The 27,784-nt window shown below is 40.3% G+C and overlaps 1 protein-coding gene across 1 annotated transcript in view; it reads right to left on the minus strand.

The window, feature by feature from the left end:
* Positions 1 to 27,784, minus strand: part of AKT3 (AKT serine/threonine kinase 3) — a 2,413,182-nt gene that overhangs the window by 831,774 nt on the left and 1,553,624 nt on the right. The window contains exon 6 of the mRNA XM_044058335.1: positions 18,631 to 18,762. Coding sequence (XP_043914270.1) covers positions 18,631 to 18,762 — 132 coding nt within the window. The remainder of the gene's footprint in view (positions 1 to 18,630; positions 18,763 to 27,784) is intronic.

Below are 27,784 nucleotides of genomic sequence, written 5' to 3' on the forward strand. Positions count from 1 at the left end.
AGGGGATCTTAAAACCTTATTGTAATGTAAAGAATCTTTGTGGCAACTTCATTTTGGGGCAGATACTAAGCCCGGTTTGAATTAAACCATTAATATCAAATGTTTTTTTGACGATGAAATGCTGATTTCATTAATTTTACAAAAAAAATGTATGTATATGTATGTATTTTTTTTTATAAAAATTACATTTATTTTAGTAGGTACTTAGGTACATTTATATAATGTTTTTAAAACGTTTTTTTTTTAAAAACAGTGATTTATGATGTAATCAAACGTGATTAATTAGAGTATAAATTAAGTGAAAGGGCGGAGTTTGTTGTTTCTGAGGAAGCTCACAATTAATAAAAGTGAATGAAAGTGCTAAGATCACAGTTTGTTCTTGGGTTTATCTGTTTTCCAAAGCAAAACATTCCCCTTTTTTACTCTCAAACAACAAGTCAGACTGTAAACTGTTGTCAAGCCTAAATATAGTATCAGATAAAATAGACATTTGTCTTTCATTGCCTTTCAACAGTACCTGTAATAATTCACAGCCATCCTTGTTGAATAAGTTCAAGAATTCAGTGTGTAAATCTGAGCCTCTCTGCAGACCAGTGGGGTACTTTCACATTCTTAATCCTTTTGGTATTCGCTCAGTGCGAATACATTTGCGAAAATAGCAGTTTTCTAGTTGCAGTTTCCTAAATTTTACTAAAATTAACAACACCCTACCACCCCTTACCTTTCCACCCTCCCACAATATTAGTCCTTATTGCATCCTCTTGAACCTACTGTTCTCACCTGCTCAATTAACTGCAAGCTTCTATAGTACATTTGCTCTCAACTGGACATCCAATAATATAGGAGAACAGTCTGTTAACATGATTTCTTTTATGCATCTTAACTAGTAGTAACTGTTTGCTGAAATTTCACTTGTTTCTCTCTAGCCAGATACTGTCTTTCTGTGGAGTTAAAGTCTAATGCTTTAAATGTACGAGTCTGAACCATGACCATGTTGTAATTTAGCATCTTGCTACTCCTGTTTCACCTGTAATATGTATTGTACTTAGCTTCTTATTTGTGAAATGTTGGAGCTTTTCTCCCCGGGTCTCCGCTGAAATTGGACTCCTGGCCCAGTCAGACACTACCCGGTCAACAAATGAAATAAATAAATAAATAGGAATTGAATGGTTTTATTTATACTTATATCCATATACACCCCTGGGATCACTTCACTGGCTCTTCTTGACAGAGGCTCAGTTAATTAATCAATGGGGTGGCGAAAGCTGACACACTCTGGCTAGGCTTATAAATGCCCTTGGGCAGATAGCCTAGGACCTACCTATGAACCTATACCAACCTAGAACACAACCAGACTCTGACCCTAAGGACTTTAACGGAAGTGGTGTTAGACAATAATTTTATTATCTTTGAACACCAACTATTCAGGCAAAAAAAGGGGTGGCCATAGGGGCCGCTTGTGCCCCCACTTTTGCCAACATTGTACTGGTCTTTTGGGAGATTATGTCCAATTCTGAATTTGCAAAAAGTTGGACCTTATACAGTTGCTTTTTGATCATATCATATTTTTTTGGAATGACACACGTGAAAACTTAGACTAGTTTTTTAAGTATATACATAACACCGCTGACTTTTTAAAGTTTACTATGACTGTATGTGAAGAAAAAGTCAACTACCTTGATGTCACTATTAGGAAAAACAAAACTAAGACAGAATTTGAATCTATTATCTACAGGAAACCTACATATTCCAATACGTTACTACACTTCAGCAGTTGGCATTCCATCCATCAGAAAAAAATCTTTAGTGAAAGGGGCAGTGTGTACGCTTGGCATGTATGGTGTCTGAACATAGTGAATTTGAGGTTCAATGCAACATTTTACATGACATGTTAACTAAAAGAGGGTACCCCACCCCCTTCCTGAACAATACATTCAATAAGGTAAAACAGAAGAGGATTAGGAGTTACTACCTACCATTATTAGGGATGCATAGGGAACAAAGGCCTACAAACAACACAACTGTTATTGATGAAAACAAAATGTGTAAGGCATTAATTTTAACATACAATAGTGATTTCACTGACATCAAAAAAGTGATATGTAAAAATCAGAGAGTCTTTCACACTGAACCAAAATACAAGGAAATAGTTGGGAAAAGCCCACTCGTATACAAAAAATATATCTGTATAAAAAATATGCTAGAGAGTGTGATTAGCTGTGAGCAAGTGGGGATGATGACAAAATGTGGATGTTTTACACTGTGTAAATTATACTGGAAGGTAGTGAAGTAAGATTAGAACATTAAGGTACTATCAAACTTAAAAAGAAGTTTAACTGTAACAGTAGGAGCATTGTTTTCTTCACAAATCAGAGATGCATCTGTTTCTATACTGGAAAAACAAAGAAAACTCTAAAAAGCAGAATTTATCAACACAATTATGACATTGCGAAGAAAGAAGTGAACAATGCACGATCATTGCATATTCAGAAGTTTACTGATCATTTTTTCAAATGTATTATTATTGACCACGTGGATGGGGGGCAGAGAGGTGGACCCACAGAAGACTACCTTGAATATAAGGAGCTTCACTGGCAATTGCGAACAAATGCCACTACTTACCCTGGTTTAAATGAGAATATATCAATCAGTCCTGTCTTAAGACTAAAACTAGCCTTAGCTTTGTAAGTGCTTCATGTTTTTAATAATTTGGCATGGTGAAACGAATGTGTGTATATATGTAGAAAGTTTGGGACATAGCCCTTTAAGATATTCATTTTTTTAATTGTTTAACATCAACAGTATGTTGGGTATAAAAGTTGGAGCTGTGTGTGTTTTCAACATTCTGATGAAGTTATTTTACTAAGGACAAAAGTACTAAATAAATGGATTTTCTACAAAGTGGTCAGCTGCCTCCTTTCATCCTGGTGGTATTCTTTCCTAGTTTGTGGTTCATGGTTTTATTAACAACCCTGGATATCAATGGAAAGGCACACAAGAAAACTCCCATTCATTGGAATGAGAATGCATTAAGTCTTGTCACTCTTGTTTGCAAGGAGTCCTTGAGCAGTTTTTCATAGGTTCATAGGTTCATAGATTAGTACTAAGCTAACTGCCCTTGCGAGCCATTTTAAGCATAGCCAATCATCCCTTGTGAGACTCAAACCCTGCACTTTGTGTTTGTAAGGCAAACACCTTAACCATTAGGCCACCCTCCCTCCCTTTTCTTTAATCTATTCTCAAGGGAGGTGAAAAGATCTACTTGAGGTGTCCCACACAGATCAATTCTTAGATGATCCCAGGATAAAGTTTCCATTTGTGGGGTGGGGTGGGGCTCTCCTGGTGCAGATGAACTTTTCTGCAATTAAGTTTTGTTGTGATGAAATGTATAAAGGCTGAATAGTCCAGCTGAGCTGAATTGCTACCTCCTATGCCATCACAGCATATGTGCAAACAGGGCCTTGTACCACCCCTTTTTTATGTATTACATCATTATGCTGCTGTTTGTGTACACTTGCAGAGATCCTGGGGACTACAGATGATTCTAGGCCTTCAAAGTATTGATAACTGCAAGCATCCCAGACATTTTATATACATCTGTCAGTCTACAGGATCCTACAGAGCTTGCACATTTATTCCCATCTTGCAGAATGGGAGAGAAAGACATCTGGTTCCATGAACAAGAGGGAATCTCCTGGAAAGGAGGGAGTGAGTCTCACTGTCAAGTGTACCCCCAACTGATTACCTTCAGAACCCATCTGTCTGACAATCTGAAGGAAAGGAAGGTGATTTTTCAGAGACGAGGAAAGATTGCCAGGGTCTGAGTGTGGAAGAGCCTGAACAGCCAGTCACAGCAACAGAGGAACGTCCTTGACTTTCAGAGGTTTTCCTTTCTTTTTAGATCCTCTTTTCCATTGCTTCTTTAATCCCTGTTGGTCAACTCCTTGCAGCTTCAATTGGTTATTGTAAAAGAGAGCTGAGGCAAAGGGGAAATTACTGCTTGCTCTGAAAAAGGAGGGTTGAAAAATCAGACACTCCTTGAACCAGTTTTCCCTTTTCATCACTTATTAACTCAGCCAAAGAGAACCACTTTATATAAGACCGAATTTAAAATCTCAGATATATCAGGATGATTTTGAGAAGAAAGTCAACCAAATATCCTTAAAACTGATCCAGAAGCAGCACCTCCGGAAAATGAATCAGTAGCACTATAAGCATACTTCACAATATGCATAAATCACACGAGAAATGGTTGTCACGGAAGCATTAAATAAGTATTTTGCCTCAAGAAAAGGAAGGTTAACACCACTAACTATCCAGCAAGGGACCTCGGTTCTAGTAACAAATTTTTACCACTAACAAGCAAGTCTAATAATGTTGCAGGTGACTCGCTCTACTCCCAATACAAAGCTAAAGTCTGGAATAGTATCCCCACACAAGTAAAACTCTCTGACAAACTCAATAGTTTTAAACCACCGCTTAAACAACATCTTAACCAATGCTGGTTCTGCACATGCTCATAACCAGGTTAAGACTTTGTAGTCACCAAACAATACTCTCCAAATACCCTCCACCTGTGACTGAAATGGCAAAACAATTTTTATACATAACTGCTGTCTGTACAATCCACTAAGTTACATGTGGGCTTTCTCTTTAACATCTACCTCTGTAAAATCTTATAATGTATAAATGTAACTACTGTACTTGCAAACATAAACAGAAGTGTAGCGACTGTATTTAACTGGAACTAAGTATAATGCAAAGTAAATAAATCAAGCTTTTCTCCCCAGGTCTCTGCTGAAAATGGGTATTACCCAGTCGGACTTCCCCGGTAAATAAAGATAAATACGATAAATAAAATAACTTCTGCATGCTCTCAAGGGATATCAATAAAAACTAACATACGAGATTGATAGTTTAAAATGTTGAAAGTTAAAGTTACTAGAGCAATACATTTTCTTTTATAATTTATACTTTATCCTTTATTTTTCCATCCTTTTTCTGCAGAAAAGGAGTTAGCAGCAGAAACTGGTTTAGCAAAATCAAATTTGGATAGAGAAATAACTGCTTTAAGATTTGAAGACAGGTACTTGTGTAGCTAGGTTACCTAGTATAACTTGTCAGACATCTTGGGAGCAGAAGGGTGACCGTCTAGGAAGCTAGTAACAGCAAGAAAAACATTCTGTAAGGAAGACAAGGCAGGAAAAATAGCTGCAACTTTATGAATCTATAACTGTAACAAATCAGAATACATTTTCTGCGCCTTAGCACTTTCATTCTGGTCCCATAAAAAACTCTTTCATCTTAGAAAAAGTGATAGTAAAAGAAATCTCTCCTGCAGGGTAATCTGACATGCTTTATTTAGAATCAGCTTTCTTAACTGGAGTTGTTGTTCCTGAAGCACAGCTATCCTTCAAGCAACATATGTTCTTCTAAGTGAAATTTCATGTCAGAAAGAGAAGGAAACATTTTCCTTTTCTTGCCTGAAGAATCAAAAGGCATGGAAAATACGCTAGTATGTTCTTTGACAAATACCACTAAATCTGTTGTGTCCACAAAAACAAATAGGAGATGTCTTTCCTCGCTAAGCTCATTCTTCCTGAAAAAAGACAAGACTTTTTTTAGGCAAACTGGTCTCCATACCCCTATCTCAAACCAAGTGAAAACTCTTCCCCTGCCACTCTCCCTCAAACAAAAGTGGCTCACCTTAGCTCAAGTCCATCCCTATAGCTGCAGAAGATGTGGATATCCCCAGACTTTGCTGGCTGAAAACTCTACACAAAAGAGGGGGGAGAAATATTGGAGGTCTGAGGAACAACCAGTTACAGCAGAGTCGCTCACCAATGGGTGAAGTAGAATAGGAGCAGGCCTGACACCTGCAGACAAATTCTTCTTTTTGCATGCATGGGCAATTACTACTGTGGAGACTGAAGGTTGCTTAATAGGTAAGCTGAGGAAGAGAATCCGAAAGGAGAGTAGAGCCTACACAAGTCAGTGAAGTGTAAGGTAGAGAACAAGAGGTTCTGAGGTAAGTAAACAGCTGACAGTCCCCCACAAGTGCTGTTTCCTGCCCTAAACACACAACTTTCAAATACAAGTAAAATAATAAACCTTTTTCTAACAAAGAATTCACATAAATGACAACTCCCTTAAAAATGCAATGACAGTACAAAAACATATAATTTCTTACCTTAACAGCATAATTTTGACAGAAAAATATCAGTTTTCCTCATAAAATAATAACAGACAGTGGAAGGTTTTCCCTAACAGGAACTTACCTGCCTAGCTCTTGATGATCACTAGCTGACCGACAGTTTTACAGGTTCTGCTGAAGCAGCGCACACTTCAGTGGTAAAAAAAAAGCTCCAAACCTTTCCATTGCTCAAATTTCTGACACTGTGCATGGAAGGTGCCCTTACTTTTGTGAAGCTGGTCAGTCATATGGGCGGGGTGAGGGAGAGCACAGTTTTGGCTACTGCAACAATAATCTATGTCTGATAAATGCAGGGTCTGCTTTAGGATAAGAAAACAGAGTATACAATAATGTACCTCAGACTCGAGAATAATCTACTAGACTTATTAGGTGCAGGATGTTGACTGTCATGCATACTGCAAGCTGTTAAAAAATATTCTGAAACTGATAAAACTTGGGGGGACCGCTTCAGGCTGTGGAATATCCAGTGCAACAATTCATAAAACTTTTACTGGGAAATAGAAAAATACCGCTTTCATTTTAGCTAATGACTCAGAAAAAGTCCGCTCTAGCTCTTCTGCAGGGAAATCTGAACACTTTACTCAAACAGAATCTTTAGTCTTGTGTAGAAATCACCGAAGAAATCCATTCCCTGTTCTTCTAACTGAGAATCAATGACAGAATCAGAGGGAACTCCTCCTTTTTCTATTTGAAGCAAGTGAAGTATCAGAGTCTGGAACATTGAAAGCAGAAATTATTTCCTTGGCAAATCCCAACAAATCTTCCACAGTACTAGAAACAGAAGCAAAGTACAGTTGCATAAAATCTTACCATAACAGTAGATGCCCTTTCCTTCACTGTTACAGTATTTGTGATTCCCTACCTCGTGAAGTCCGACGTCCGGAGTGACCGTATACAAAAGTCTACTGTTGCTTTAAGGTATGCCCTTGCATAAGCACAGGGCATAAAGGTGACGTCTGCACGTGCCATCCACAGAACTGATAGCCCAAGTAAGAATGTTTGTCCAAGGAAAACCAAGAGGTAACCATACATCCAGGAAGGTAATGGACTTGGTGGGGGGAGTGAATGCTGTACCAGTGAATGAAAGGACATTTACTGTTATGGTAAGATTTTACACAACTGTACTATGTCCTTCCATTCACTGGTTGCAATATTCTTAACCACTGGAAGACTGCCAAAGATCAAGATGAAACTTGGGTGAAGGAAGGACCAACAGAGCCCTCTAAGACGCTATGAAGGATGGGTCTAGCAAAACCAGCTGTAGCTCTGGAGATCCCATCCAACTTCTAGTGCCTGGTAAAAGCATGCACAGAAGTCCAGGTAGCTGCTTCAAGAATAGAGCCAGTAGCCGACCCCTTGAAAAAAGCACCAGAATAAGCCACAGCTCTAGTAGAATGAATCTTTACAGAAGAAGGAAGGCTCTTACCAGGAAAGTATAACAAAAGGAACAGACTTGGAGATCCAAGAAGAGAACGTTTGCTTGGGTAAAACTAAACGTAGGATGAAAAGAAACAAACCAATCAGATTTTCTAATAGACTTAGTCTTATCCAAATAAAATCTGAGTTGTCTATGCACATCCAAAGTTTGCAGCACCCTCACACTGGCAGACTGCGGAGAGAGGAAAAAGGAAGGCAAATGAATAGACTAAGTGACATTAACTACCTTAGGCATCAAAGAAGGATTAGCATGCAAGGACATCCTGTCTTTATGAAACACTAGAAAAGGAAGACAAGTCATAAGGGTTTGAAGCTCAACATCTGTCTGGCAGAAGTAAAGGCCAACAAAAGAACAGTCTTCCAAGAGCAATGTTGCAAGGAAACTGAAGCAGCAGGCTCAAAATGTGCCTGGATCAAATTCTCCAAAACATAATTAAGATCCCAGGGAGGAGAGACAGGCTTTCTGGGAAACCTAACATGAAAGATGCCTTTAAGGAACTGTTTAGCTTCAAATCTAGAAGCTAAAGGAGGAGATAAAGGCAGACAAGCAGAGACAGATAAGTGGGCTTTAACAGAAGAACAGGCCAAACTGGCATTGAGCAATTCACACAAATATGAAAGATCCAAAGGAACATCCACAGTAGGTGGATCCAGGTTACATGAGAAACCAAACAGAAAACCTCTTCCATTTGGATAAGTAGGATTTCCTAGTACTGGGCTTTCTGGCCTCCTGCAGGACCCTAAGCATGTCCTCACAAAAAAGGTATCTATGTGGAATCAAAATCCTATTACTCACAGTGTCAGCTGAAAAGTGGACATGTGGGGATGACTGAAAGATCCCTTGTCTTGTGTGAGTAGGTTCACCCTGTAAGGTAACTTGTGATGATTGCCCTTGGCTAAATGTAGAACAGGAAACTAATGCTGACTTGGCCAAGAAGGAGTCACCAACAAGATTTTGGGAGCATCCTGTTGAATTTTGAAAAGGACTTTTGGGATGAGAGGAAGAAGAGGGAATACATAAAGAAACATCCCCTTCCAAGAAAAAGAGAGGGCATCCACCTTCCACATCAGAGGACCTGGGACTTTGGCACAAAATAGGGAAAGTTGCCTGTTCAGAGGGGAGGCAAATTCATTTAACTGAGGAGTACCCCCACTGGTGGACAATGTCCAGAAACACATCCCTGTGATGCATCCATTCATGGAAGAGAGTTAAGGACCTGCTCAGAGTGTCTGCCACAATGTTGTGACCTGAGGGAATGTCAATTGATACTGGATAGCAAGATCCCATTCTGGGAGTGCCAACCAGCAAAGAAGGTAACATCTTCTTCTTCTCCCTGTTTGTTTACATACCACATCATTGTGGTGTTGACTGTCAACAGCTTGAGAGGTCCCAGGGAGAAAAGAGGATGCAAAGCCTGAACAGCCTGCAGAAGGGCTCTCAACTCTTTGATACTGATGTGCTCCTTCTGTTGAAGAGGCGACCACCTTAGGTAGTCAAAAGCAGTTCCCAATCCCACATTTGAAGTGTCTGTGAACAGTTCCCGAGCAGACCTCCCAACCGTCCCGCATTACTCTGTATTTACCGAGTTTTGGGGTCCAAATGAAGGGGTGCCATGATTCCAGAGTGGCACCCCTTCATTTCCGATTTCTTTGCTTTTGTTTTTTTATTTTTTAAATTTTCACGCTGTCAGAGCTGACGTCATCACGTGCGTGATGACGTCAGCACAGTCAGCACTACCAGCCAGTCAGAATTGAGCTCAAGGAGCTCATGTCATCATTTCCGGTTGGCTGCGAGCAGGCGGGATGTGCTTAGTTTGAACTGTTGCTGCCAAGAATGCTAGCTTTGAACCGTTGCTGCCAAGGATGCTGGCTTTGCTGCTTCAGACAGAAACTGCTGACTTTAGTGCTGCCTGTCATTTCGTACAGAGAATGCTGCTGAGAGGGACTTTGTCTTTGCTTCTGCTGTATTATTGCTGCCAAGCCAAGAGAACAGGGACTTAATCTGCTGCTATTTCGATTCGTATACTGACTAGGTAAGGAACTGTGTGTGTGGTGTTGTGTGTTTGAAGTATAGTTCTGTTAAGCTGAATGGCAATTACTTCTGGCATTTGTGCTTAAGTGTAGCTCTTCTGAAAGCATTTTGTACCTAGTACTCGGCACTGTCAGCAGTCTGATACGCCAAAGTATGTTAAGAACTAAGAAGCTGTACTTGCACCCTTTGCTTTTCTCAGCAGATTTATTAATGTCGGCTGTGTGTGTGTGTGTGTGTGTGTGTGTGTGTGTGTGTGTGTGTGTGTGTGCGTGCAGATTTGGTTTTATTAACCTTAGCTCGGCAGTCTGCATTTAAGTGTAGACTGTTTTCACATAGCCTTGTGTTGCTGTAAACAGTACTGCTGTTAGCAAAGTGATAATGACAGAATCACTGTCTTGAATATGCAGGACCTCTTCCGATGCCTTAACTGTCTAGAGTAAGCTGCTCAAGTGTTATCTCTCTGCACCAACCCTGTTATCGACAGTAGCTGTGTAGCAAAAAAAATGTCAGTTTCCACTTCAGCTGCTAAGAGCAGTCTGTGGGTGGGGGTGGGATTGGAATGGTCAGACTATACCACGCCATGCACTTCTTCACTACTTGGATGGGTACGTGGTGTTTAATGTTGTGCAAGTTTGTCAGTAGTTCCCAGTCTCTCTCAATATTCCCCGACAGAAGGAATTTAAGGGTGCTTGACTACTAGCAAGCCTGTGAAATATCTGCATGTCATTTTACATAGTAGATCAAATCTGTGTTTTCTGTAACTTGTCTTCTCTGATTTTGCTTTGGGATTTTGCTGTCTTTAGTAAACATTGTGCTTGTACGACAGAATTTGGCGGGTTGCAGTTACTAAATAATGTCTGTTAAACAGATTCTTCCTTAGAACTATGAGTGACTGATGACACATTTGTTTATGGTATCCCTAGCATCTGTGAAGAATCAACTGTCTCTGCTTGTTAGGTCTGTTCTAAACTTTTCCTCTTAAGTTGATGCAAACCATTTTTAAACCTTTCTATGTGACAGATCATGTAAAATAGTATGACACCTTCTGGCTTCACCTACTAATATAGTATTTTTTTTGTTGTTCTCATGATATGCACTGTAAAATCAGTTTACATAGAATGTCAATGTATTATTAATAACGATGTGTTATTTAAAATCATTTTTTCTGTTATAATCAGTATTCTTTAAATGTATTCTATGAGACTGGTTTTCTTATAAATGTGTATATGCTGACTTCCTTTACATAGTTGGTATGTGTAGTTAATTCTTTGAAATGTGTTCCGTTTTCTTGTTTGCTTCTATGTCATTATTGGTTCATGCATTTTGTTTCATTGCCTACTGGAAAAATGTTCAAACTATAAATTTAAAATGCGCTCTAACTTAAGTGTAACAAGTGTGCTGTATTGTACAAGGAATATAATTTAATAAAGTCAGGAAGGTGTATCAAAGAACGCATGTATGTTTATTGTTTTGTGTGCAAGGGGCCTATGATTTGAAAACAGCCCAAAGGTAATCTTTATCCAACACTGGCCAGATGCATTTTCTTTGGATGTGGTGTGGGTTTCAATGCTATTTCAATGAATGTGAGTTTCAAGGGCAGAGTCTATTTTCATTGTGAGACAGTACTGCTTTGTTTAGCAGATACTTATTCCTGTTTGTGCATTGTGCTATAAAATGTAAAAATAAAATCCAAATAGTCATTGTAGAAGTAAAGCAATATGCACACAAGTGTTTATGGTAAATTGGGTGAAATAGCCAGGTAACTGGCCATTGGAATGGCTGCAGGGGGACTCTGGTGCCATATTTTGGTTGCCTGTTCTTCAGTTTGCATTTGAAAGTTATCATCCCACAATTCCATTGGAGAGGGCGAGGTTATGTGATTATGTATGCAAATTTTACGTTAATCAGTGTACAGATTTGTACCTAGTTTTCATGGGCCTTGTCCAGATTTTTGATGATTCCGGGTTGAGAGGTATGTTCCCAAGACAGAAGAGGAGGAGGATAACAAGGAAGCCCTGGATTTAGAGACAACTGCTGGACCCACCAGTGACATTCCTTCTTGAAACAAGGAAGAAGAGAAACTACAAAGTCTAGAGGATGTGCATGTTTAAGCCAAACTGTCTTCAGGAACCAATGAAACTTTCTCATGTGGTGTTTGGCCAATGGGAGCATAGGGATGATGGATGCCATGAATCTCAGAGCTCTCAAACTCCCTGGCTGTAATGGAGGACAGAGGAAAGAGACCTTGAAAGAAGGAGATGAGAGTTAAGGCTTTGGGAGGAGGCAGGGATGCCAGCATAGCCACCGTCTGAATCCTGCAACCTAAAAGAACATGAGCCTGAGAAGGAGTCAGAGAAGACTTTTTGAAGTTTACTGTAAACCCCAGGTTCTGAAGAAGGGAAATGGCAAAATAAAGATTTTGCAATAGGATCTCTGAAGAGAAGGCCTGAATCAGCACATTGTGCAAGTAAAGAAATACTTGGATCCCCTAAAACCTGCAAAATGCAATCACAGGAGTGACGCATTTGATGAATAGCCTTGGGGCAGTAGAAAGGCCAATGGGAAGAGCAGAAAACCAAAAATACAAGGAAGCAACAGAGAAATGCAAAAACTTCCTGAAAAGGGGATGGACTGGAATATGGAGATAAGCATGGGGAGATCCAGAGACACAGTATAAGCCTGATGAAGCAAAAGAAGAAATAAGAGTCTGACAGGACAACATTCGAAAAGTGAGCACCTTCAGAAAGGTGATGAGATGAGAGAGGTCTAAAATTGGTCTCCAAGTACCCTCTTTTCTGGGAACTAGAAACATTCTTGAGTAAAAACCCCTTTCCCCTCTGTGACACAGGCACCCAGTGAACAGTAACCTGAGTCAAAAGGTCTTGAAGTACCTCTGGGGAAAAAATGAAGTTGTTCCCAAGAAGGCTGAGGAATGTCCATAAAACAGGGACAAGATTTCCACACCATGAAATCCCACTGGCGAATAATGGATAGAACTGAAGAATCTTGGGTTATCTGAAACCAAACAGGAAGACAGAGAGAAAGGTGAAGAGAAAGAGGAATGTGGCTGAGAAGAGATGGATAGTCAGCACCTGGTTTGTCTGGAAAGGAAGACTTTGGAGTCCCTGAAGTCTGAGTAGCCTTAGCAGGAGGAGCCCGTTTACCACTGTTTTTGCTCTTAGTAGGAAGCGAGACTGCCTGCAAAGTCTGGCTTTTTGGGGTAGTTTCTTTAAAATTTAGGAACAGGAGAAACAAACACATTTGAGTTCCTGTAAGGCCTTCCCATTACCCTGAAGGGACTTAAATCAGCAGTGGCTTCCCCAAACAAGTATTAATTATCAAGAAGGGCATCCATCAACTTAGCCTTGATATCAGGCAATGGTTGAAGCCAAAGCCAAGAATACCTTCTCAGCACTGACCCAAAAGCACCAGCCCTAGAAGAGGCATCTCCTGCATCATAACTACACTTGATGGAATGACAAACCATCTGTGAGGAAATCCCTAACAGGGAAAGAGCAGAAGTTTTGCCCCCAGAGTCTGGAATATCAGAAATAACCTGACAAACCTGAGAAAGAAGAGCCAAGCAAAACTGGACATATGGGTCTGATAATTACTACCCTTAAAAGCCAAGGTAACCAAAGTGTAAACCTTCTTACCTAGCCTTTCCATGGTTCTGCTGTCTTTATTAAAAGGCAGTAACTTGGGCAAAGGAAGCAACTGAGAGGGCTTGTCAGAGGCTACAGACACTACTGAGGGGTGAAGCAGCAGGACACTTGTACAAAACGTTACCGTCCTCAGGTACCTTATAAATCCTATCAGGCTTCTTGCGAGCAGGGGCAGAGAATCAAGAGCTTTACAGGCATTAGAAAATGTGTCTTTTGAACAAAGCAGCCAAAGCAGGAGGAATAGCAAAAGGTTTTGGAGATTTCATCTGCAGGAACTCATCGTACCCGTTATGGATTTCAGAGATCTGAGAGCAATCCCATTTAAAAAATTCCATCATCCTGAAGATTGTGTCCCCAAAAGAAATTTCATCAAAGGGAGTATCAGGACTATTAGATTCCTCTTCCTTTGACCCATAGTCCAAAGGAGAAGGAATTTGGGAAGAGTAAGCAAGGATATCTCATCAGATTCCAGCTCGTCATCAGAGGAATCCTGTTCCCTGGGCCTTTTAAGGGGAGTAGAGGACCAAGGTGGGGTCTGGAACAGGAACCCCCTCAGGAGGCTTTAATGCTATCAAAGCATTAAAAATACTCTGAGTGAAGGCCTGTCACTCATTCCGAGAGTCCCTAGCAGCAAGACAGAGATGTATAGTTTACTGATTTTTCTTTAATGGGATGTCTGCCATGCAAAATTTAGACCCAGGACAGCATTCAATAACAGTAGTTGGGACTTCTGCCCTGACTAAAATCAAAGGAAAACCCTTAGACCACTTGGAAACAATCAACCATGGTTTCCCCTGACCGTCTGAAATGAAAGTCTAGAAAACCTCATCAGACATGCTGAAAGCCGGATCTCCACCCGCCTCCTCCAACTCGGTCGCTGCAGAGGAATCCAGCAATAAAACAGAGTGAGCTTCTGGGTTCTCACTGACCTTGGGAGAAACATCCAGCAGAGACTAGACAGTGGAAGAGACTAGACAGTGGAAGATTCCGGTCTTGGTTTCTTAACCACCTTCTTTCCTAATGGTCGACCCTTGAGGCAAGAAGTTCCTTTCATGGTATCCTGAGTGAGATGCTTCAGTTGCTGAATCTGTAGATACAATGCGGAAGATAACCTACTATGCAGAATTGCTGGTATGAAACCCTGACAAATGGAACAAGACTTATAATCGTGAGAGGTTAATAGGCAAATTAAACATTAGCCATGGCAGTCTTTAAGGGAATCTGTTTCCTGCACAGGCATTTACCCTTCCTGGAAGGCACTAACCCCTAGAAGCAAGAAAAAGGCAAGAAAAAATGAAAGCCCAGTGGGGCACTTATCTGCAATGGCTCAGAGACCAGCAAACAGGATGTAGGTGTGCAGAATAATAATCAGAAGATGCGTTTGAACTGGCTGAAGGACATAGGTGTTCAGACTAATGATCAAGAGATGTGTTTGGACTGGCGGCAAAGAAGTTCTAAGGATACTATGTCTGGACATCACCCTTATGTTCTATACTATTGCCAGAAACATACGTGATGTACAACATACCTTAAAGCAAGAGAAGGCTTTTGTATACTGGCCAGACGTCAGCTTTCACAAGGCAGTGAATCACAATGGTTAAGAATACTGCAACCTGTGAATAGAAGGACATCATTCTTTATATTAGACTTCCTGGAAAAAGACTGTCGCATGGCAGGGGCACTATCCCAAAGATCAAGCATCCTAGCCTGGCAATGCAAGAGACTCCCTCACCTGTTACTTCCTCAGAGACAGACAAGAGTGGTTCTCCCTTCTAAGATGAGGACAACCCAACAGCCACAGAGGACAAGTTTAACTCCTGGTCTTTACTGACTTTCCAAGGAGCTACATCAGAGTAACCAAGAGACATAGATGATCAGTCCAAGGAACCAGGTATGGCCCCAGCAGAGTCATCCAGTGGCAGGTGAGGCAGTTAGGGAGCTGGCCTGCCATGCAAGAACTCCCTAGTAGTTTTCTTCATCTTGAGGAGAGGGGAAGGAAGAACCAAGGAGACTGAAACCTGGTGTATGATCCAGATGAAAAAGAAGCCTGAAAGATGCACAGTTTTGTCACACAAGCATACATTGAGAAAAACTCTCCTACAACTCATGACAGTCCACAAAAAAATACTTTTGCTAGTATAAAATATATTTTTCACAAGAAAAAAGCATTGCTCTTCCTCAGAACATAAAGAGGTAGAAAGTTTTTTACCAGCTGGGTACTTATCTGCCCAGTCTTGAAGGCTCGCTAGCCAACCATAACTTCCAGAAAACCAGCACAGGGAGTGCACTTCACTAGCAAGAAAGCTCTGAAGCTTTTGGTGCCCAAACTTTGTTTTTGTGCATCTCTTTTCAAGCCCCTGACAGGGTGCATGAAAGTGCCCTGAAACTTTGAAAGATGGCTGGTGGTCACATCCTGGGCAGGATATAATCCAAACAACTTAGGCTACTGCAGCAATGACCTAATGTTGAACATCGTAATGTTGGCGGTTGGCATAATGGTTAAGATTTTTACCTCACAGACACAAAGCACAGGGCTTAGTTCTCAATTTCAAAGGGAAATTGGCTAGGATTAAAATGGCCTGCAAGGTCAGCTAGAAAGAGCAGGAACAACGCAATTAGTGATTATGTCAAATGACACTATAAAACTAACTGAATAAATCTCATCAAAGGCAGCAAAAACCTACTGAACCTAAAATGCTGGCCAATGATGAAAACTACTCAAGAAGTGCTCTTAAAGTTCTATCACCAAATGAGCCTTTCCACGTGGTCATGTCTTTGTTGCTCTGCCTAAGCTGAAAAAACTAAAGACTGCAATCAGACACATGAGGTTATCAGGTCATACAGAATGGCATACTGTATGTATACTGTGAAATATAGGAAAAAAAATAAAACTACAAATTTAAGAGCATGCATTCTCTAAAGTGAATATTTACACACACACATATAGATATATGGGTCTACCTTCATTGGCCGAATTTACAGTCCACCGAAACTGATTTAGCAGAAACCAAACTGCCAAAACAACAATTATATGAAACACCACTTTACCAAAACTCAAAACACTGAACATTAAGCAAACTTTATTATAACATATACATTTACAAACTTACCATTCTTGATGTTTTTTTTTGTAGGGTGGCAAGCCCCCCTGCACCCCCCACACCCCATGCAAATTTAATATACCAACTCCGAGATTGCAGTACATCGTGGAAAAGAGAAGATCCGGAACTGGTAGCATACTGCCCTATTCAGTGTTCCAAGGTTTGGCAGTTTGTAGTTTCGTGCGTTTCAGCAGTTTGGTCTTGGCTAAATCAGTTTCAGTGGACAGTAAATTTGGCCAATGAAGGTAGACCCATATATATATATATATATATATATATATATATATAGTTTACTATGGTAAGGTTGAACTGGACCCCATCGAATGATGGGATCATCGACCCACATCCACAAAAGTGAAACTGTCGAAATAAGACTAGACTTTGACCTCGGAATGGGCTTTAACATGGGTCGAGATAGGGGCAAGATTCATACTTCAACAATGTCAGGATCAACACTGTCGCCGTTCAGCCTCCGGACTTCGACTGAAGTGGGTTCGACTGAACCCACTTCTTACCATAAATCTACATATATATGTTGATATATAGATATGGATCTAATTTAATATTTCAAATTCTCCAAACATCAAACGACAGTTTTGCGAAACGAAAATCTGAAACTTTTAAAACACCAAACTACGAATTTTAACCAGGGGAAGTAAATACTTGCTCAAATGTCAAAAACACACACCACACTACATAAAACCCACCTAGGGGGAGGCTCTGCCCCCAGAGTATATATACCAACCCCGGGATCGCATTACAATGTAGAACAGGGCATGTTGGGCAAGTGCTTATAGTTCAGTGTTTTAACAGTTTGTGATTTTCATCTCGCGAAACTGTCATTCGATGTTTTGGGAATTCAGAATTTCAAAGTACATACGTATATATCCACATTGGTTTACTATCACAATGCCGACGTGCAATTGCACGGCTATGAAGTATTCGAACAACAGATGTTCGAATACTTCATAGTTCGGCAGGTGATGTGAGCGAACGTTATCATTGCGAATGGACTGTGCATTCGCAATTATAACGTTCGCTCATGTGAGGGGATCGCGGTACAGTGTGGTTAGGGAAATACATCCCTTTCCTCACTGCAGTGCGATCTTGGAGTTGGAATATTAAGTTGGGGGGTGTGGGGGGTGCAGGGGGGCTTGCCCCCCTGCATAACTGTGAGTTTAGGCTAGTTAGGTAGGGAGTTACGGGACGGGTGGGAGTGCTGTGTATTGTCAGAAATGTCGCGAGTGACATTTTCGACAATACACAGCTGTTTTCAACATTAGGGACATACGGAAATGTTCATTTCCGATGTTTAAATTCGAAAATTCAGACACGTTTTATTCTGAATTTCGAATTTATGATAGTAAACCATCCACGTTATATATGTGTGTGTATATGTATATTTTATACACACACACCACATGTGTGTGTGTCTATAGAGATATATATATATATATATATATATATATATATATATATATATATAAATATGTATAAATATATATATATGTATATATATGTATTATATATGTATATTTTTTATATATATATATATATATATACATATATATATATATGTATATATATATATATACATATATATATACATATATATATATATATGTATATATATATGTATATATATATATATATATATATATATATATATATATATATATATATATATATATATATATATATATATACAGACATACACACACATACATACACAAATGAAGCAACATGGAATGATGTATTGTATGTATACTGCAAAATGCTCTCCACAAAGCAAAAAAAAAAAAAACATTTAATAAATATTTCAATGAACACTGAGTTCATCTGAAGTTGACAGGAGATAGAGGAAGGACTGAAAAGTATACTGTAACTATATGTCCGCATCTCCAAATGCTCCCCTATTTGAGAGGTATTCCCAGTCTACCAGACAGATCTTTCTGCTACATAACCCTAGAAGCTTCCAGTGCTGTGCAGCTGAGGTCTTGGAGGATAATCAACTTTTCAACCAAAATCATATTACATGAAAGAAACTGGCACAGCTGGTTATAAAATGTTCCTGGCACTTCAGTACCAGCAGAAAGAAAGATCTGTTGATTAAAAAAATGCTGATAACATTTTTATACAGCACAGTTGAATATGATCAAGTGAAATAGGTTCTGTGCTTACCTTAGCAATAATTACTTCTTTTTTCAGTATCTTCATTGCATAATATTTTCCACTTGCTTTCTCTCGTACTAGAATTACTTTGCCAAAAGTGCCTTTGCCAAGTAGTTTTAAATAATCAAAGTCATTCATTGTCTGCAAGATAAACAGGATGAATCATTTCTTTTCTTAGGCTCAAAATGTTTTAATGATAGCCCAGACAAAACAAAATGCAATGCAAACATACAAAAAAGTTTCATTGAATGAAAGGAACATATAGCAATACACTGGTCAGTTGATCTGCAGCTTGGATTTGTCACAATAAATTATGTAACATAACGAAAAAATAACATTGTAAAGGCTTCTATTATACCTCAGACAGTACAATTCACAAATCCTACTGACAAAATGTACTAGCAAAGATCATGTCCTAATAGATCATTTCTGGCTTCTAACACAACAAAATATGTCACTCTTTCTCCTGCAAAACACTGTCAGAAGCCACAAGTATTTCAACCACACCTCATCTACTGCTACACATTTATTGCACAATGGGTTAAAAATTATGAAATCAGACTGATGAATCTCAAAATCAAATACTATCTGAAAAGAGCTGCAGCGACCATCTGTCTCTCTCTAGCACATTACGGTCCAGTTTCAAAATAGTTGCACTCAGTGTAAAGGACTTACTCTGGTGTAAGCCTGCTTTGCAGAACAGGCCTTACACAAAGTAACTTTTTTGGAATCTGAAGCTATGTAATACCACAAATTTCAAACTGCAGCAACAAGCATGGCTATAGTTCGCATTTAACCAAAGCCTTCCACAAAATCCTACAAATAAACTTGCCAAGCAATTCCAACGTGTGTGTGTATGAATATATCCCATATAAAAAGTAAAGGACTACAGCTTAATTTTAAAAATGCATGGAATTTTTTGTCCGACAATGAAGCAGCACTGTCCAAATTACAATAAAATAAAAAGCCACCCAAATGTCAAGTTTTTCTCAATACAAAGTGAATTCTACTTAATCTGACAAAAACAGCATCAAACAGAAAGAAAACATCAGTATTAAAATTGACATTTTGAATTATGGTCTGAAGGTGTTGAATACTGTATGTAATGTAAATATTATTAAAAACCCTGTTTAAATAATCTAGCTTTAAAGCATTGACAATACCGTTAGGTGATGTAAGTGGTATGTAAATAATACTGTTCATTGAATAATGACATGCATTAGGCAAAGGAGAAATTCCCACATCTTGGATCAATAAGTCATTATGAAACTAATTACATGATTTATTGTGGTATAAAAGGAGGGCTTTTCTTAGCAATAACAAATTCACTTGTTTTGTAAAAGTCTCAAGGTTTACACTTGTCTTGAAACTCAGTTATGTCGAGCCTGTCAATACCTCAGCTATAGGCGAGTCCACGTGCATGTAAATGTACTTCCAGGAAGGAAGGACAGGTCTAACTGTATAGTGTGGGAGAAAAACTGTGTACCTGTGTGTCTGCAGCAAGATGTTCTAGGTGACAGATAGGTTCTCTTAGAGTCTGCAACAAATTCATCTTAGCAGGATGAAAACTTCTATGCTGGATTTAGTTGGACTTTTTCCTTCAGGTTAGAAGAAATCCATAAATGGGCATTTTCTGTTGGTGAAGTTGTACTTTATTTTTAAAACATAAAAACTAAGCAACATCAAAACAATGAAACTTAAATAAAATCCAATGCGTTTATTTTCATGGCTTTGATGTTGCTTAGTTTTTAAGTTTTGTGGTTACTAATTATTAGCAACATCAATTAAAATCGATCAGAAATTTTGTTTTTTCTCATTGGTACTTTATTTTTAACACATGCTTTGAAATATTGGATAAAGCAACTGAGGAGATGAATAAGAGATACATTTTCAGTTACTTCTGTGTCCAAAGTTGTCAAAATAATACATGCATGCCACACACACACACACACACACACACACACACACACACACACACACACACACACGTAAGTTGTCCATGTCAACTTACTGAAAACCAATATACTAAAAATCATAGTGCTGAAAGTACAAAGTTGAAATATCAGAATGCTGAAATATGTCAGTGCTGATACTGAAGTATCTACTTCCCTACATGTGTAGAGAGCTGGACATACCCTACTGCTGGACCCATGTTAACACTAACAGTAACCATAAATCCTGAAGCTACGCAGAAAAATCCTATACCAAAACAAAACAGTTTCGATGGAAGACTGCCACAGAAATGATCTCTAATGAATCTGAATTTTACCACTTTCATATGAAAATTACTAATGGCACTTCATCATATTAAGATGGCAACAGTCTGCTCTTCAATCCACAGGACGACAAAAGCACATGGAAGGAGTATTTCTAACAGCTTCTGAATGAAGAAGATCCTACTGCCTCATGAACAACCTCTGATGAATGAGGAAGAGCAGCCCACACTAAAAGAACAGTGCTAAGAAAAATGGAGTCAGGAAAAGCATCAGGCTTATACGAGATCACATCAGATATAATCAAGATGTTGGGTGAGCTGGGGAAATATTCCTCCTGAGGGTACCTCATATCAGTGAGGACAGAAAGCCACATCACAGATGACTGGACATTAAGCACTATAGTGACAGTGTACAAGAAACAAAAGTTATGTACGTACTTAGCAATAGATCCATGTTGTTTGCTTCTGTTCTTCTTCAATGGATAGGTTATCAAAACAGACTTTGGCTACTTTCAAGCTTTGAATCCAGTGGTCAGGCTCCTCCCCGTACTCAATCTCCTGCAAGGAGAGAGATATCTCAGATCAAGTTTGCCATCATACCAGAGTAAATTAGATTTTCCCTAAGCTTATAAGGCTAAAAGTCACATAGTATAAAGAAATCCTTTGTCAAGCCTAGGACGTGAAGAGCACATGACGAGGCCAAGGTAGATTAGTACAGTCATTTCAGCAGTCAAAGGAAAAAGAACTCAAGGAAAGGGGAAGTTGAAGGAGGACAGAAGTAGACAAAACAGATTTATTGCTATGGTAAGTATATAAATTTTGTATCTGTTATTGATTCTTCCAGCCATTCCTCAACAGATGGGACAAAGACTCCAGCTACTAGTTCCCTTGGGAGGTCTCATGGAAGGATATTCCAGAGAACTGACGAACCAAAACAACTATCAACCTTGACAGTAAATACAATTTACAATGAGAAATGAAGGCACAGACATTGGACCAAGTATCAATTACACAAATAGCATCAAACAACACTCTGGAGAAAAAGGCTGTAGATGTGGCCACAGATCTAGTTAAGTGAGCCTTAGGAGGTGTCAAGTAAGGATAAATCTTTCTCTTTGTACACATGAGAAATACAATCAGATCACCATAGGGAAAGTGTCACTTTAGATGCTCCTTTACCAAGTTTCACTGAGGAAAATGAGACAAACTGATCAGTCTTTCTAATTTTTTTAGTATGAAAATAAACATGCGGCTGTCTGTGTACATCCAGCAAATGTAACATATATTCTCCTTTATTGAAGAAATTTAAAAGAAAACAAAAAGGTTGATAGCCTGACAAGAGTAGAATCAAAAAACACCTTAGGTAGAAAGGAAGGATTAGTTGTTAAGAGTAACTCTGTCCTTGTGAAAAAAAAAAGACAAGGAGGTTTACAATATAAGGGGTGTAATTCTGACACCCTCCTAACAGATGTGACTGCTACTAAATATATCATTTTCCATGCCAAGAATTTAAAGTCAACTCTGGCTGCAGTTCCAAGGCAGGCCTTTAACAAAATGTTAGCATCCCGGGGAGGGGCCAGATCTCTGAGTGGTGGTCGAAAAAGGATGGCACCCCCAAGAATGCCTCTGGACAGCCTAATAGAAGCAAAGGAAGAACCATTTTCTCCAGTGTGAAAACTGGAGATGGCTGCTAACTGTACTTTAATAGTACAGTAGTTGGCGCCATCACGATGCCAGAAAGTCCAAAATAGTTGTAAGAGGGGCTTTTGATTGAAGCCAAGATAGAAAACCTTTCACACTTGCCTTTATAAGGCTTTCTGAAGAGGTCAAAATGTGGGCTACTTGGGAATAAAGCTTGGACTGTCTCTTCAACATCATTGGAATTGGAGAAACTATGTGGTTAGTTATGAGGACATGAAAGTCTGGGTAAGGCAACCTGGACAGATGAGAGAGAAGATCTGGGGTTGAAGCCCAGCACCCTGGGAAGGTGAACCACATGAGACCAGAGGAAGGAAAACCACACCTGTCGTGTTCAAAAAGCAGCAGCAAGGATCACTGTGACCTTTCTTGCCAATGCTTTCTAAAGGAATTTTGTAATGAAAGGTGTAGGATGATTTGCACACCAGAAACCAGGGGGGGACGAACTGAGGATCAGAACATCCTTCAGTGACTCCTCCTGGGGGATAATTGCAAAGTACCTGCTGGACTTGATGTTTTAATGGGCGGCAAAAGATTGCAGTAAGAGTAGCCCCAGTGGCTGAAAATCTGATCTGCCACTGTTGGATTAAGGAATCACTAATGACGGAGAATGCCAGGCCTGCTCAACCTGTCTGCTGGAACAATAGACTTCCCTGGAATATGCAATGCAAACTGAAAGCAATAGGAAGACATTGCCTACTGCCAGACTCACATGACCTCCTGACAAGCAGTAAAATCGTGTTCATTCCGGTTTGTTGATGAACCAGTCCAGTGACATATTGTCTGTCTTGACTGAAATCACATCTGTGGGGAGTGCATCCTGGAAGACATACAACACTCGGAGGACTGCTCTCATCACCAAATGTTGATGTGAAGACTGGCCTCTGCACAGGACCACATATCCCCGACCATCTTTCCCAGGAGATGTCCCACACAGCCTAAGTGGGAAGCATCCGTGGTCACTGTAACTTGTGGGGAAAATAGTACAAAGGGAAGGCCCGTGGAGACTACTGGGGTCTCCAGACACCACTAGATAAAAGAACTACACATTTTTGTGAGTGAAACCTGAAAATTCATGGGTTGAGATGTGACTGTCCACTGAGCTGACAGGGTCCACTGGAGAACTCTCATGTGAAATCTAGTGAGAAGAATCAATATGATAGCTGCTACCATCAAACCTAAAAGATGTAGAATAGATTTTGCCAGTGGCTTCTGGCATGAAAAAGCAGCAAGTGCTTGTTTGTTGACAGCGGAAATCCTGGTTTGTGGAAGCTTGGAGATTTGCAGTTTCATGTCCAAAAGGGCTCCAATAAATTTCAAGGTCAATACAGGGTGAAGCTTGGATTTTCCTTTACTTACTGCAATGCTTAGGGATGAGCAAAGTCGCAAAAAGGAGCCCATGGCTTGAAGGAGATGATTTCTTGCGGGAGTGGTTATTAGCCAGTTCTCCATGTAAGGAACACCTGGAATCCCTGCAGTATGAGATGAGGTCCAACCACTGCCAAGCACTTGGTGTACACCAAGAGAGTTGTGGTGAAGCCAAAGGGCAAGACTCAGAACTGGTAAAGGCTGACTCCTAGGCAGAAGTGAAGAAACCTCCTAGAGTGTCTGTCCATTTTTATTAGGTAATATGTGTCCTTTTGGTCAAGTTAGCACATCCAGTCTTCTTTCCTTAGTAATGGAAATATGAACTATACAGCAGTCATCCAGAAATTTGTTTCACAAATTTGTTCAAGCAACTTGGACCTAAAATTGACTTGAGATTCTTTTTACTGCCAAAAAAGGACCTCAAGTAAACTCTACATTTTTGATGGTCTGGTGAGACCTCTTGGATGACTCAATTTCTTAGAAGCTTTTCTATTTTTGATGGTGCTGCTTCCCTTTGGGAGAATGGAAAATTGAGAAGTTGAAGGGTGGAGGAGGGAACTGAAAGGGGATGATGTAGTCTCTGGTGATTTTCCTCTGCACCCAAAAACCTTGAGTGACGGATGTCCATCCAAGCTGTAGGGTGTAGGGATAAGTGCTCCCGGGCTGCCTCCAAAAACTGGGAGTCGGGTAAACATTCACGAAAACAGATAGACCCCATCCAAAAAGAAGCTGTGAAAGACCTGGTTTTGTGGGCCACCTTTGCCATGAGTGCAACATCCACCACCAGAGCTCCCTCTCTGTCTCAGAGGGTGGGGGGTCTCTCTCAAGGAGTGTCAAGTATAAACCTTTGAGACTTGTGTAACCAAAGTTTCCTCCCTCCCTCCCTTTTTGTTTCTGGAAAACATCCTCATTGGGGGGGGGGGGTGCAGAAACCAGATACCTATGGCAGGCAGGATCTCTTAATATCTTGTTCAGTCCTGCATAGCATTTCCTTAACTTTTGGACCAAAAGCATTGATTCATCATAGGGGTCATTGATAAAGGTTGTCTTGAAGTGTTCTGCTAAATCAAAGAGGTACATCAAAGCATGCCTCCTTATAGTTGAGCCAGTGCCTGCAGCTCTAGAGGCACCTTCAGTGGCACTGCAGATGAGGCACATCAAGACATTAGACAAGGATTGGGGAGTAGCCAAATGGGAGCGGACAGACACTCTCTCTCTCTCCAGCCGACAGGGACTCTAAAATCTGGAGGGCTCTTTGGTCAAATCTCTCTGAAAGCAAGTAATCTGTGCCAGATATTTCAGCTCCCCTAAGAGCAAGGGTCATTGATGTATAGACTCTCTTCCCTAATCTGTCAAAGCCCGAAACTCCCTATTAAGGTAAACTCTCTTCAGCTACACCCTTCTTAATGGCCACAGCCATCACCATAGAATCAACGGCCGGACCCCTACTCCAATAAGGATAATCTTTCACTGATACCAGAAATTTTTCAGGTTTGCATGGGACTGGATAGGCAAATCCAATGCCTTCCATGCCCATTTCAAGATTAAGTCTACCATCTCATCAGTGTGTGTGTTTGTGTGTGTGTGTGTGGGGGGCAAGTAGTAGACAGGCCATCCCCAAAAGCATTAAGAAATACAGACTGCTCTTGGGAAGGGGCTTCTCAGGACCACCCCCTTTCTCTCGGAGCAGTTTTAAAATTTTGATGAACAAGACTTCCTCACAGGGGGATCTTATGGGCCCCCTCTCTCATCAAATTCAGTATCTACAGATAAGGACTCCTGTGGGAAGTCAATGCGTCTCCTTTTGCACGTATGATACCGATGAACCTTCCCAATGGGATACTCTTCAGAGGACTTAGAAGCTGATTGGGAGTTCTCTATGTGAGCTCAATACTTTTGGAAACTAGCTGTCCCAACCGGATAGAGACAGCACAATCAGGACCCATGGAAATCCTGTGGGGGAGGGATGGATCTGAGCCAGAGAGAAAGTTTACTTTCTGGAATGATGGAACACTCTCCCAAAAGCCACAAAAGCACAGCAAGCTACAGAACTAGAACCTCTTCCAATATGAACCGTGGCTTCCAAGAAAGACCAGTTTCATGGTCTCGCTTGGCTCCAAAGCAGATGGAGCTAAGCTGTTCAGTGCTGAAGGCCTGAGACAGGAATGGCTCAGAGGATCTTGGAGTAAAGCCTGCCCTCCAGGTCCAACACCTTGGCTCCGAGATCCATCAGGATCAGAGCCATTTGGAGCTGACCAAATCAGAGATACTGCTGGAGTCAAAGAAGAACACATCTTTGGATCTGATGTGGACATACTCTGGGTACATCTTGGATCTGATACCCAGACTCTGTGGGATGGACCAGGGAAGAAGAGATGACCTGCTGAAAGTGAAGAAACCATTTCCCTTGCCTCGACAGGGGTCGGAGCTGGAAGAACCTGCAGCTAGATTTGCATCCTAAGGAACCTTATCATCATCCTTTCCACATCAGCTTCAGAAAGACTCCTGGAGAACAGAACTGAGCGGAGGGAAGAAGCTGTGGAAGGAGTTCTGGAGATTAGATAGGCAGGCCTCTCCTGAAGAATGGGAATATAAGCCTAGGAGAGATCTGCTATGGAGAAAAATATGGCTCTGGTAAGGGACGTGTACTGGATCAGTGGGTTTTGACATCTTAGAAGCTGGAGCTGAAGAACAAAAGTGACCCTGTTACTGCTTTTATGGTTCCTTAGATTTCTCTTTTTCTTTGGCTTTCTCATGACTTTTGTCAGCTTTTGAAAGATCAGCTGGTTTCATAGCCAATGGTTAAGCAACAGAAGTAGTAGTAGAACAATAAGCAGAGGGAACTTCTCCCCAGAGGCAGGAAGGAGCCTCTTAAACAATTCATTACTCCTCTCAACAAGGGCTCCATGTCCAAAGGCCACACAGATGCTGCACTGTTCATTCAAGTGTGCACCTCCCAAGCAACAGATACATTTGGCATACCCACTAGATTTAGGAATTTTATCGCTGCAAGCTACACATTTTTTAAAACCTGAAGGCTTATCAGACAACAATCACAAAGTCAATTTTTTTTGTCAGGAGACAGGACAAGAAGGTCAACAATATTTCCAGCAAGTAGTACAATAAAACATCAAACATCTGGCTAGATAACAGCTACCACAACACGCTGAACTACTAAGTATCCTAACAACTGTACTAAAACAGAAAAGGTGCCAATTGGCAACCTAAGCAGGGGAAGCAGGTAACTAACTTATCTATGAAAACCTAGATAAATCTTTTTTATTTAAAAGGTAAGAGAAGATATTAAGAGTTGGAGATAATAATAATACTCCAAGAAGGAGAAAAGTTGATAAAAACATCAAAAAAAAAAATTACACTTCTCCATCACAAGCTTACGCAAAGGAGACCATGTCTATATCAATCAAATGGCAAATGGGTTTGGGGTATCTCACTCTCCTTGCAAGGGATTATGGGTAACGTGAGGAGCCTGAGCACTGGATCCAAAGCTTGAGAGTGGCCGAAGTCAGATCCGATAACCCATCCATTAAGGAATGGATGGAAGAGACATCATCAGATCAAAGGGGACATCTGTGACCGTGGAAGTACAGAGGTACCAAACCCCTCTCACACTGCATGAAAGTGCTGGACAGGGTGATGTGATATATAAATATGTAGAATGGTAGAAAGAAATATGGAATATGAAAATTCAGGATTCAGATCAAAATGCGGTATAACTGTTTCGATATTTTCACTGAGACAGAGAAGCTGCTGCAGATGAAGAAAGAGTCTAACTGGGCAATCTTAGACTTGAAGTACACAACAATGTTCCAAGAGATGTAACAGTTTAAGTAGGAATGTCACGAAAACACACTGTTTGTTCAT

The sequence above is a fragment of the Protopterus annectens genome, chromosome 1.part2 (genome assembly GCF_019279795.1).
Source record: "Protopterus annectens isolate FY-2018-M chromosome 1.part2, PAN1.0, whole genome shotgun sequence".
NCBI classification, from domain to species: domain Eukaryota; kingdom Metazoa; phylum Chordata; order Ceratodontiformes; family Protopteridae; genus Protopterus; species Protopterus annectens.